The following is an 11430-nucleotide window of genomic DNA, read 5'->3' as shown; positions in this document are numbered from 1 at the left end:
CTCCTCCTCTTCCTCCTCTACTCCTCCTCTTCCTCCTCCACTCCTCCTCTTCCTCCTCCACTCTTCCATTCCTCCTCCACTCCTCCTCTTCCTCCTCCACTCCTCCTCTTCCTCCTCCACTCCTCCTCTTCCTCCTCCACTCCTCCGTTCCTCCTCCACTCCTCCTCTTCCTCCTCCACTCCTCCTCTTCCTCCTCCATACCTCCTCTTCCTCCTCCACTCCTCCATTCCTCCTCCACTCCTCCTCTTCCTCCTCCACTCCTCCTCTTCCTCCTCCACTCCTCCTCTTCCTCCTCCACTCCTCCTCTTCCTCCTCCACTCCTCCGTTCCTCCTCCACTCCTCCTCTTCCTCCTCCACTCCTCCGTTCCTCCTCCACTCCTCCTCTTCCTCCTCCACTCCTCCTCTTCCTCCTCCACTCCTCCTCTTCCTCCTCCATACCTCCTCTTCCTCCTCCACTCCTCCTCTTCCTCCTCCACTCCTCCATTCCTCCTCCACTCCTCCTCTTCCTCCTCCACTCCTCCTCTTCTTCCACCACTCCTCCTCTTCCTCCTCCACTCCTCCTCTTCCTCCTTCACTCCTCCTCCACTCCTCCTCTTCCTCCTCCACGCCTCCGTTCCTCCTCCACTCCTCCTCTTCCTCCTCCATACCTCCTCTTCTTCCTCTACTCCTCCTCTTCCTCCTCCACTCCTCCATTCCTCCTCCACTCCTCCTCTTCCTCCTCCACTCCTCCATTCCTCCTCCACTCCTCCATTCCTTCTCCGTTTCCTCCTCCACTCCTCCATTCCTCCTTCCTCCATTTCACCTCCTCCTCCTCCCTCTCAAGAATGGCGCCCTCTCCTCCTCCAACCCGCCCCATCCTTCGTGGAGTTCCAGTGCGCCCCTGTTTGCAGGTGTCCCCTAGTGTGTGTGTGTGGAGGGGGAACCTCTGCTTCTCTGTCCTGACTCCTGCCAGACCTGTTGTCCAGTTGTCTCCTAAGTTAAAATACTCCCCAAATGTTAGTTGGCCTTGACTGGAATGGTCACACCACTTGCAGTCACTTCAACATCCTTGGCCTTGTCATCTTGGTTTATCATCCTAGCTGACATTCACCAATCACTTTCTACTTCTCCACACACAGTGAGGGGCACTTCAGGGCGTATCTTACGTAGTTCTTGGAAGTGCTCAGTGTTAGTGTTTTAAAAGTTAGGCAACTGAGGTACCGATGAAGTTAGTTAACTTTTCCACATATTGACCACTAGGGGTGAATGACAGACCCCAGATTTGCTAGTTTCCTAGCCTTGTTGCATTTCTGTGTTCCAAGTAATGAAACTTCACCAATTGTAAAAGTCTGAATCGATTACAGCTTATTCCCAGAGTTTGGGTCTTGGCCGTGGGAACGGTTCAAGCTTGAGGGAATAGATACTCCCTGCAGCGCCCTGTGAAAGGAAACGCTCCTTTGCCTTCTGTGGTTGGGAGTGGCATTGTTTAGTCTGATGGTATTGGCACGTGTCCTGGTGTGACACTGAAACCACATGTATAATTAATTGGTGACTTGTGACAGGGTTCACTTACCTCCCAGGAGGTATACGTGAGTCCTCTGACAACAGTGTCTTGGGTGTCTTTCCAATGCTTTTGCACTCACCCTTTCCCCTTATTAATCTTATGCTGGATTTGAGACACTGGGATGGGAAAGAATTGGGTGCATGAAAATGTAATCTCATCAGAGAAACTTCAAAATGTCACACAAGGGCATAATAGCCCACACCTTTAATCCCAGCGCTGAGGGCTAGGGAGGTAGAGGTGGGAGGATCACTGTGAGTTCAAGGCCACCCTAAGACTACATAGCAAATTCCAGGTCAGCTACATCCCCCTCAAACAAAAAAAGTTCCACAAATTATTAGTGTTGGAGAGATGGCTCAGCAGTTGAGATATTTGCCTGCAAAGCCGAACCACCCAGATTTGATTCCCCAGTGCCCACATAAAACCAAATGCATAAAGTGGCGCATACAACTGGAGTTCATTTGCAGTGGCTGGAGGCCCTGGTATGCCCATTCTCATTCTCTCCTTGCCAATAAATAAATAGAATATTTTTAAAAATCACATTCATATATACATTTGTTTTGTTGTTGTTGTTTTTTCAGGGTAGGTCTCACTTTAATCCAGGCTAACCTGGAATTATGTAATCTCAGGGTATCTTGGAACTCATGGAGAACCTCCTACCTCTGCCTCCAGGAGTGCTGGGATTAAAGGTGTGTGCCATCACACCCGGCTACAAATATATACATATCTTGTGCAGACATTGTAAGAAGGTACTTTGTGGTGGTATAACCAAGCAGACCACCATCTAGAATTTGGGGGGAATGTTTTAATCTTCTAGTCTTCTTGTATTTATAATAAGCTAACATTATTGCTATGAAGGTTTACCTCTGTGACTCACTTCATACAAAGATAACCAGGCTTGGTTCTTGACCTAGTCTGCTGCACCTGATTACTGGGGACAGAAGTCTAGAAATGAACAAATCAGTTTCTTATATACAGTTATGTTTATAACTTCTTGATTATAGTTTCCTGATAAACTCAAGAAAAATTCATTATTTTTTTGGAGGTTGTCATATGCAGTATAATTTGGTGGATTTGGGCAGATCTGGGATTAAATTCTAAATTATAAGATATGTTGGCTCTGTGATTTTGAGCAAGTTTCTTGATTTCTCAAACGTTACTTTTCTCACTTGCAAAAGAAACTAGTATATACTTTTGGGGGGGTTATTATGGGAAGGTAATTTTGGTAAATTAACAAAAATGCTTTCTAAACATCAGCAGCTTTTATTCGTTGTAATTATTGCTTTGATAGCAAACATCATCATTAAGCCTGGTGAACAGCACAGTAACTCAAATATAACAACAGCTTTCCGAACGTGTTCCTTCCCTGCTCCCTCAATGAAAGTCATTTGACAACTTACAGGGAAGGAATCCAGACAGATTTATAAGTATCTTGCAAGTAGAATTTGAAATACATCTTAATTAGTAGGTATAGTTAATAGTTCTGTGTCATCATTTGGTCTGGTATATAACACTTTTATAAAAGTGGATAAATAAGCACTCATTATACTCTGAAATCTCACTATTTTAGACTATTTGGTGGAAATATTAATTTGAGATTTTCCTTTCTAGAATTTTGCTATTATTGCATAAGAATAGTTACTGACATTAGTTGTCATTTCTACATTAGAACCTTTAATGCATGGAAACCACAGTCTGAAAATACTAAGTGTAAAATTCCAGAAATAAGCAGTTGGTAAGTTTTAAATTGTGTGCTATTGTGAGTAGCCTGACGCAATCTTTTGTGGCGGATGAGAATCATCCCTGTGTCCAGCATCTCGACACTAGGTGCTGGTCGCAGCTACTCATCAGCCAGAACTAGTAGAGCCACCGAGTTGGTGTTCAAGGAACCCTGTTTCACTGGATGGTCCCAGCTCTCAGGAGTAATGGTGCTGTCAGCTGGGTCTGCTAAAGAGAAGCCATAAGTGCTTCCTTTACTAGAGAAGGTGAAAGTTCTTAGCCCAATAAAAGGGGGAAAGATTATAAGATCTGTGGCAAGAATAACTCTTATCCATCAACATATGAAGAAAGGGGGATGGAGAGGGTGCTTTCCTGCAAAGCCAAAGGACCCAGGTTCAATTCCCCAGGACCCATGTAAGCCAGCTGCACAAGGTGGTGCATGCATCTGGAGTTCATTTGCAGCAGCTGGAGGCCCTGGTGTGCCCATTTGCTCTTTTTCTCTTTGTCTCTCTCCCTCTCTCTGCCTCTCAAATAAATAAAATATATTTTTTAAATATGAAGAAGGGAAGAAATCATACTGGTTTTGGTGCTACATTTCCAAATGCAAAATGCTGAGTTAAGATGGCACAAACTTTATAAAGTTGAGGCAGCCATAAAGAGGGCCTTGGGAGCAATCCATCACGTTTAGTGGGAATCCTGTATCAGTTTTCTACTCAATTTTGGATTTCTGTTGCTGTGAATATCTGGACCAATATATACATACTTTTAATAGCTATGTTGATTATAAGTAATAAACATACTGATTTTCTTAAATTAGTTAAATAGGGATATTGTACTGTTTTGTTTTTTCAAAGTAGGGTTTCACTCTAGCCCAGCCTGACCTGGAACTCTATAGTGCCAGGCTAGCCTTGAACTCACAGCCATCCTACTTCTGTCTCTCAAATGCTGGGATTAAAGGGATGCAACTCCATGCCTGGCTGTGATGTTGTACTTTTTAACTGAACAATCTTTTTTCATAGTACTGAATTTTAAATCATGGTCAAGTAATTATAAGTTCTGATTTACAAAAGTACAAATTAATAAGATCCTATTTTTATTTGAAGGGAAGGAAACATTTTCATCAATATTAATGCTTCTCACTTTGCATTTACAATATTTTGTTTGGGGGCTGGGATGGTGGCTCAGTGGATAAAGGTGCTTGTTGCAAAGCCTGCTGGCCCTATTTCAATTCCCTGCTATTGACATAAAGCTAGATGCACAAGGTGGTGCATGTGTGTGGAATTTGTTTGCAATAACAAGAGTCCCTAGCACACTCATGTTTGTTCGTTCTCACTCTCTCAATGAATATTTAAGAAATAAAATACTTTGTTTTGTATGTAGGGTCTCATCCAACTCTAGAACATGTCTGCTTCTTTTTTATGAGATTGTCCTGAGGATTTTGTACGCTTGTCGCTTGTCATTTCACACCTATTGCTCCTTAATCATGTGTAGTCTATTGTGTTTAAGCTTGTTTTCCTTCTTAGGATCCCATTTACATTTAGTCATGTTTGCAGTTAGATCCTTAAAATATTAATATCTGATATTTCCTGACTGTGTTGTTTTTATCTCCCCCACCACTATTACACTATTTCTAAAAAAGAATTTAGTAGCTTTGTCTTGTTACATACACATACTGCCTCATAACAGCTTTTCCATCCTCAAGCTCTTACTACTTCATTCCCTCCTTTATTCAACCCTCTTTGGGTTTTTAATTTCTACACACTTGCTTTTTAATTTTTTCCTTCAAATCACAAGTAGTAGTTTTTTTATAGTCATGAAACCTCATCATATTGTATTGCTCTTTCTTATTGATAGAAAGTAATGGTTCATGAAAGCAGAATCATAAATTCAACTGCTACAGGCTTTGAATAGTGCTGTTTTTAAGGGGTTTGACTATTTGTACTGGTCTTAGAAATGATTTTAATTGAAATCTGTAGGTAAATTATATCTTTCTCATTGTTGTTTCCTTTGAAGGTTGTAATTCATTTTGTGTGAATTTCAGGATTAGAATGGCTGAATACAGAAGAGCCTATTTCTATCTACAAGGACCTGTGTGGAAAAGTGGTCGTCCTTGATTTCTTCACATACTGCTGCATAAACTGTATTCACCTGTTGCCTGATCTCCATGCATTAGAACGTGCACACCCTGATAAAGGTATCTGCTCTTTGATTAGCTTCTCAGGCATAAGCCCTGGGAGAGTGTCTGGCTCATTTGATTTGAGGAGAATGACTATTTGGCAAGACTGCAGTGCTTCTAGAAGTAACCTCCAATCTCTGAAATAAGCACTCCCTGTGCTGTTTTTTTTTTTTTTTATTTTATTTTTCCTGTGTGATATTTTGAGACAGGATCTCACTGTGTAACTCAGGTTGACCTCAAATTCGGGGTCATCCTGCCTTAGCCACTAAGTTCTGGGATTATAGATGTGTGCCAGGGTGGCTGTGCCTGGCTTCCCTGTGCCTTTTCAGGAAGAGTTATTCTTAGTGATGATAATGGTTTACTTAACTAAGAACCAGAATTTAGGATTTAGATTTTGTCTCAGAGTAAGAGCATAATTTCCTTTCTAATGATCAGGTATTTAGAAAAGTATTTTTCTGTGCCTAGGCTTTTCTAAATTTGTCTTTAAAAAAAAAAAAAAGATGAAACATCTGTCCTGAATTGTATACACTTCTCTTTGTGATATAAAGGTTTAAAGTTCTTAGTAGGAAATGTCATTAGGCTTCTGATACTATCAAATGATGCAAACAATGGTGGAATGTAAAATGGATACTACTCCCTTGACATTGCTTCATTAAAAAATGATTTATTACAGTTAATGTTTCCCAAAGCACACCAGGAAATCCTCTTATGGTATTATAGATTCTGGAGATGGAAGAGATTATACTAGCTAGCATTTACTGGAAGTTTGAGAAATCAGCAGAGTTTTATTTATTTTTTTACTTATTATTAAAAACAGCATGGGGATAAATGAAATTGATAAGATGGTTCTGCTTAATGAAGTTTAAAGGAATCAAAGCTCTATTCTTGGACTGGATAGGGTCCCTGGTTATGTAAGAGTAGAGATGGGAATACAACACACATGTTTAAAAAAGAAAGCTATCTTGGAATTTAGTTTAAAAAGAGTGATAGATTAAAATCTGAGTCCAAATAAAAAACTTTGAATGCTTTCAAATTATAGTAGGTTATATTTTAAACTTTACAGTCAAAACATTTATTAACTTAAACATTCCCAGTAGTTAAATCATATTTCCAAAATTCATGTGTATAGATTTAAGAAATGTATCTTATTATTTCCTAGGTTTTAACTGTCTGTTTTGCTTATTGAAGCTAGCACACTTATTAGACATTTTATATGTGTGGTGTTGATAAAATATGCAACAAATCGGAGCAAAAAGCATGATGGCAAAGAAGCCTACTGTTTTGAATAACTAATATGTGCTAGTATAAAAAAGCTCACTCCCCAAGGATAGTAGCAGCTTACTGTGCCTGCAAACCTTGGAAGGAGTTTCTTAGTGGGAGAGAAAACTGAACTAACTGTGAACATAAGCCCGAGCACAGGTGACTTGAGAACGGGCAGGAAGAACCCACGCTCTGCATTGAGAAAGGGCGCGACAGGCGCGGCGACCCCGAAGAGTAGGCTCTTGCTCCAGAAATAGGTAAATGATTAGTGTGGCGCTGCCTGCGGTAAAAATAGAAGAAAAATAGAGCAGGGTCATATCGTAAACTGAATTAAGTATCATTCTTCACAGTGTAGGCTTCTTTTTTTCCTTCCAAAATTTTATTAACAACTTCCATGATTATAAAAAAACACCCCATGGTAATGCCCTCCCTCCCCCCACTTTCCCCTTTGAAAATCCATTCTTCATCATAACCCCTCCCCATCTCAGTCAGGCTCTCTTTTAATTTTGATGGCATTATCTTCTCTTCCTCTTATGATGGTCTTGTACAGGTAGTGTCTGGCACTGTGAGGCCATGGATATCCAGGCCATTTTGTTAGAATTCTTTTTTTTTGTCCAATGAGAATATGTAGATATCTAAGGTTATGTTTTATTTGTTGTTATTTTTGTTTATTTATTTACAAGCAGAGGGAGAGAGGGAGGAAGAGAAAATTAGCATACCAGGGCCTTTTGCCACTGCAAATGAACTCCAGAGGCATGTGCCACGTTGTGCATCTGGCTTTACATGGGGACTAGGGAATCAAACCCAGGTCATTAGGCTTTGCAGGCAAGTACCTTAACTCTAAGCCATCTCTCCAGTGCCTTATTGGGTTTTTTGTAGAGTTGACATTGTTTAGGGCTGGAGAGGTGGGCAAGCAGATAAAAACACTTGCCACACAAATATGAGAGCCTGATTAGCCCTTGGTTCTATTACCTAGTACCCATAAAAACAGCTGGGTATGGCCCCACACACCTGGGGAGCAAAGACTGGAGAATTGCTGGGCCTCGCTGGTCAGCCAGTATGACCAAAATGGCAGCTCCTGGTTCACAGACATTCCTTCTGAAGGAAAGGTGGATGAGGGATAGAGGAGGCGGCAGTGTTCTCTGGCCTCCCCACTGTGTGCTCATGGAACACGTGCATCTGTACGCACACACGTAGTCACCACACACACACTATGTTATGCAAACTGTACACAATGAAAAAGTAAAGCGATTGTTTTAGAATCATGCTACACATTGGGTTGAGAATCCCAAAGTTAACCACCTCCTTACGTATGATCACTCCTAAATGACTGTTGTTAACTTAATTGGTTAACCCCATACCTCGAACAAATTCAGTGACTTCCTCCAGTGGGCCCTATAATCCATTCTAGTCTAATTCAGTTGAATAGATACATTGTCTTATAGCACATGTGTGTGCAGCAGAAACGTGTCTGCATAGACACCAGCTGTACTGGCAGTGTGCAGCTTGGAACTCTGTATTATATTAAAGACATGCTACTTCCTGAAGGCTTGGATTGTAAAGTACTTTAGTTTTGACCAGTTGCAGCTCTTAGCACAGTAGCAGCTAACCTAGCGTCCAGTTTCAGGCCCCATGGCAGGTAGCTGTGTATGCGTTCTTGGCACAACTTGCGTACAGCTTGCTGGAGCCAAAGTGGGCCAACGCGTCATAACCACTAAATAGCAGAGGTCTGCCTTCGGATTGACCACAGAGGAACGCAGGTGTTCGGATTGTTATACCTATTCACATTGCTGCAACGACCCCTCCCCACCCCCAGAGTGGCATCCCGGTCACTTTTCTGTTTGTTTTTCATATTCATGTTTCACGTTTCTCTTTTTCTAATTGGAGCCAGACACAGACATGGAGGATAAGGACATTTAGCTGTAACTAACTGTAAAGTCACTGTTCATGCCCAGGGTAATTTAAAGTACAGAATTCTGAACCCCCAGAGACTTAAGTTTATACCTCAGTGGCCAATGGCACAGAGACAACCTACCACAGTGAGCAGCAGGTTAGCACACATACATACCGCAGTGAGCAGCAGATTAGCACACATACATACCGCAGTGAGCAGCAGATTAGCACACATACATACCGCAGTGAGCAGCAGATTAGCACACATACATACCGCAGTGATCAGCAGATTAGCACACATACATACCGCAGTGAGCAGCAGATTAGCACACATACATACCGCAGTGATCAGCAGATTAGCACACATACATACCGCAGTGAGCAGCAGATTAGCACACATACATACCGCAGTGAGCAGCAGATTAGCACACATACATACCGCAGTGAGCAGCAGGTTAGCACACATACATACCGCAGTGAGCAGCAGGTTAGCACACATACATACCGCAGTGAGCAGCAGGTTAGCACACATACATACCGCAGTGAGCAGCAGGTTAGCACACATACATACCGCAGTGAGCAGCAGGTTAGCACACATACATACCGCAGTGAGCAGCAGATTAGCACACATACATACCGCAGTGAGCAGCAGGTTAGCACACATACATACCGCAGTGAGCAGCAGGTTAGCACACATACATACCGCAGTGAGCAGCAGGTTAGCACACATACATACCGCAGTGAGCAGCAGATTAGCACACATACATACCGCAGTGAGCAGCAGATTAGCACACATACATACCGCAGTGAGCAGCAGATTAGCACACATACATACCACAGTGAGCAGCAGGTTAGCACACATTCATACCGCAGTGAGCAGCAGGTTAGCACACATACATACCGCAGTGAGCAGCAGATTAGCACACATTCATACCGCAGTGAGCAGCAGGTTAGCACACATACATACCGCAGTGAGCAGCAGGTTAGCACACATACATACCGCAGTGAGCAGCAGATTAGCACACATACATACCGCAGTGAGCAGCAGGTTAGCACACATACATACCGCAGTGAGCAGCAGGTTAGCACACATACATACCACAGTGAGCAGCAGGTTAGCACACATTCATACCGCAGTGAGCAGCAGGTTAGCACACATACATACCGCAGTGAGCAGCAGGTTAGCACACATACATACCGCAGTGAGCAGCAGGTTAGCACACATACATACCACAGTGAGCAGCAGGTTAGCACACATACATACCGCAGTGAGCAGCAGGTTAGCACACATACATACCGCAGTGAGCAGCAGGTTAGCACACATACATACCGCAGTGAGCAGCAGGTTAGCACACACACATACCGCAGTGAGCAGCAGGTTAGCACACATACATACCGCAGTGAGCAGCAGGTTAGCACACATACATACCGCAGTGAGCAGCAGATTAGCACACATACATACCACAGTGAGCAGCAGGTTAGCACACATACATACCGCAGTGAGCAGCAGATTAGCATACATACATACCACAGTGAGCAGCAGATTAGCACACATACATACTGCAGTGAGCAGCAGGTTAGCACACATACATACCACAGTGAGCAGCAGGTTAGCACACATACATACCACAGTGAGCAGCAGGTTAGCACACATACATACTGCAGTGAGCAGCAGGTTAGCACACATACATACCGCAGTGAGCAGCAGGTTAGCATACATACATACATACCGCATTGAGCAGCAGATTAGCATACATGCACACACAGAACACCAACAAATCCCAGGGAATAAGGAGAGTGAGTTCCAGAATTACTGTAATGAGTACTTTCCAGAGTTAGGTATTATTTCCAACAAAAGTTACAAGACAATGAAAAGAAAAATGACAAAGTTAACTGGCCTATACTAAGGGAGAGTGGGGAGAAACTGTCCCTGAAAAAAGTGACAGACCTCTTAGACAAATGTTCTAAAGTAGATGAAAAGATGTTCATAGAGCTAAAGGAAGATGTAGGAAGGTAGAGAAAGCAGGATGTCAGCAAAATGAAATAAAAGTAAAGGAATAGTAAAACTTGAAAAGAAGCCCAAAGCAAATTATGGAACTGAAAAACCTCTGAGGGAGAAGCCAGAGAAATGACTCACCAGACCTAAAAGTTAAGCAGTGGAGACTTATTTGGCTTCGATAGGAAAAGGTTTGCAAGACCGTAGCCGAGAGTGCCTTGGAGCATCAAAGTCAACCAACACGCACGTTGTGAGAGGCTATTTGAAGAAATCGTGACTGAAAACATGCCAAATTTGAGAAGACATGAACATAAACATCCAAGAAGTTTACTGCATTCTGGGTAGGAGGATGTGAAGAGAACCACACCACGACCAGATAAAACTCCTGGAAGGTAAAGAAAGAGAAAACTTGAAAGTAGTAAGAGAAAAACAACTCATTGTATCCAAGGGATCTTCCATAGTCAACAAGTTTCTCATCTGATTTCTGCCTGTGATGAGACTGGAGGCTGGACCAATGTGTACTCTAAAAGGAAAGCCTGTCATCCAAGAATTTCTACAATTGGCCAATTGGCCTTCCAGAGTGAGGGAGAAAGTTACCCACACAGATAAAAACAGATAGACAAAAGATGAAGGAGTCCTTTATTCGACTTTTCTGAAAGAATGATAAGGGGGATCCCACAGGTAAAAATGAAAGGGCACCAGATAATATTTGGAAGCCAGTGAAGAAATGGGGGTAGGTAAATACATTGTTAATTATAAAAGCTAGCATTATTGTGACAATGGTGTGTGATCTCACTTTTAACTAACACAAAAGTTAGAATAAACAATAATTATAAAATTGAAGGT

The 11430-nt window shown here is 42.4% G+C and overlaps 1 protein-coding gene across 1 annotated transcript in view; it reads left to right on the top strand.

The window, feature by feature from the left end:
- The window catches only part of Nhlrc2 (NHL repeat containing 2), a 60000-nt gene that overhangs the window by 1232 nt on the left and 47338 nt on the right, over positions 1–11430 (top strand). The window contains exon 2 of the mRNA XM_045135588.1: positions 5301–5453. Within this exon, the coding sequence (XP_044991523.1) occupies positions 5301–5453 (153 nt within the window). The remainder of the gene's footprint in view (positions 1–5300; positions 5454–11430) is intronic.

Source organism: Jaculus jaculus, chromosome 1 (genome assembly GCF_020740685.1).
Source record: "Jaculus jaculus isolate mJacJac1 chromosome 1, mJacJac1.mat.Y.cur, whole genome shotgun sequence".
NCBI lineage: Eukaryota > Metazoa > Chordata > Mammalia > Rodentia > Dipodidae > Jaculus > Jaculus jaculus.
This window is presented reverse-complemented; position numbering and strand designations above follow the sequence as displayed.